Source organism: Sceloporus undulatus, unplaced genomic scaffold (assembly GCF_019175285.1).
Source record: "Sceloporus undulatus isolate JIND9_A2432 ecotype Alabama unplaced genomic scaffold, SceUnd_v1.1 scaffold_30276, whole genome shotgun sequence".
Taxonomy (NCBI): Eukaryota; Metazoa; Chordata; class Lepidosauria; order Squamata; family Phrynosomatidae; genus Sceloporus; species Sceloporus undulatus.
In genome coordinates this window covers 1-1,319 of record NW_024833189.1, presented here as the reverse complement: position 1 = coordinate 1,319, position 1,319 = coordinate 1, and the positions used below count along the sequence as shown (strand labels likewise).

At 62.3% G+C, this 1,319-nt stretch overlaps 1 protein-coding gene across 1 annotated transcript; it reads right to left on the bottom strand.

The window, feature by feature from the left end:
* Nucleotides 1–4: 4 nt before the first annotated feature.
* On the bottom strand, nucleotides 5–1,039 carry LOC121918747 (ras-related protein Rab-8A-like; the record flags this gene model as incomplete). Its single annotated transcript, XM_042444746.1, has 3 exons — nucleotides 873–1,039; nucleotides 517–577; nucleotides 5–110 (listed from the first exon to the last, which is right to left on the bottom strand). Coding segments are annotated over exons 1-3 (291 nt in total), but the record flags the coding sequence as incomplete, so codon positions are not given.
* Between the last annotated feature and the right edge of the window lie 280 nt (nucleotides 1,040–1,319).

Genomic DNA, 1,319 nt, shown 5'->3' with positions numbered 1-1,319 from the left:
GAGGGGATGCTGGAGCCCACCCCACGGAAAAAGAAGCCCCCGGACCCACCATTGCCCCCCGGTAGTAAGCCGTGGTGATGGTCCGGAAGCGCTCTTGTCCAGCCGTGTCCCTGCAGGAAAGACAGACAGAGAGACTAGTGGGCACATGATGGGTGGCTTGGGCTGCTTCTACATTGGGGGAATAACCCGATTTGGCACTGCTTTAACTCTTGTCTGGCTCAGGGCTATGGGATTCTGGGAGTTGGAGTTAGTTGTGGGCCCAGAGCAGAGCAGAACACAACAAACCCCAACTCCCAGAATTCCATAGCCTTGAGCCAGAAAAGAGTTAAAGCGGTGCCAAACCAGGTTATTCCCCCAATGTGGACGCAGCCTGGGTGGGTGGGAGCGCCTCAGGCTGGCTGGCAGGCAGGCAAGCCCCCCGGGAGGCGGTTCTTCCTCCCTCCCTCCCTCCTCCTCCGCCGGAGGAGCCCCGGGGACCCTGCCTCGGGACCCCAGCCACCCGCCCCTCGGCCCTACCAGATCTGCAGCTTGATCTTCTTCCCATCCAGGTCGATCGTCCGGATCTTGAAGTCGATCCCTGAGGAGGAAGGAGAGGAAGGAGAGTGTCAGCCACTCCCTCCGGGTGACAGCCTGGGTCTGCTTGGCTCCGGGACGAACTAAACAAAGGGCAGAGCACCTTGCCCAGAGGAAGCGTTCCCCAATGACTTCCTCTGGGCAAGCACTGCCTTGTGCTTCAGTGCGCTCCCTTCAGCCCGGGCCAGGATTCAAACCCAGGCCTCGCAGCAGGAGCCTCGTGGGGGAGGGAGCGGGGTTGCCATGGCATCGTGATGGGCGGCGTTGCCAAGGCGACGGGGGCGGAGCCGGGGGCGCACCGATGGTGGAGATGAAGGTGGCGTTGAAGGCGTCCTCACTGAAGCGGAAGAGCGCGCACGTCTTGCCCACGCCGGAGTCACCGATCAGGAGCAGCTTGAAGAGGTAGTCGTAGGTCTTCGCCATGTTCCTCGCCTCGGGGGGCGGGGCGGGGAGGAGGTCGGCTCCCCATCGGGCGCCGCAGTTGTCCATCCACACGAGCCGGCATCTTATTGATCGATGTGCGCGTAGCGTCATCAGGACCCGCCTCCTCAAGCCGAGGAGGAAGCGCTGGGACCGGAAAACTTCCCATTGGTCGGTAGGCGGTGATGTACACACGGCGAAGGAGTTGGCTTTTCGTATTGGCTGTCCTGCTTTCGTGTCCCGCCTCTTCCACGAAGGGCCCCTTCCCCCTCTATGAACCAAGATTGGCGTCCTCTCGCCGGAAGTGTAGCCTCGGGAGGAAGCGG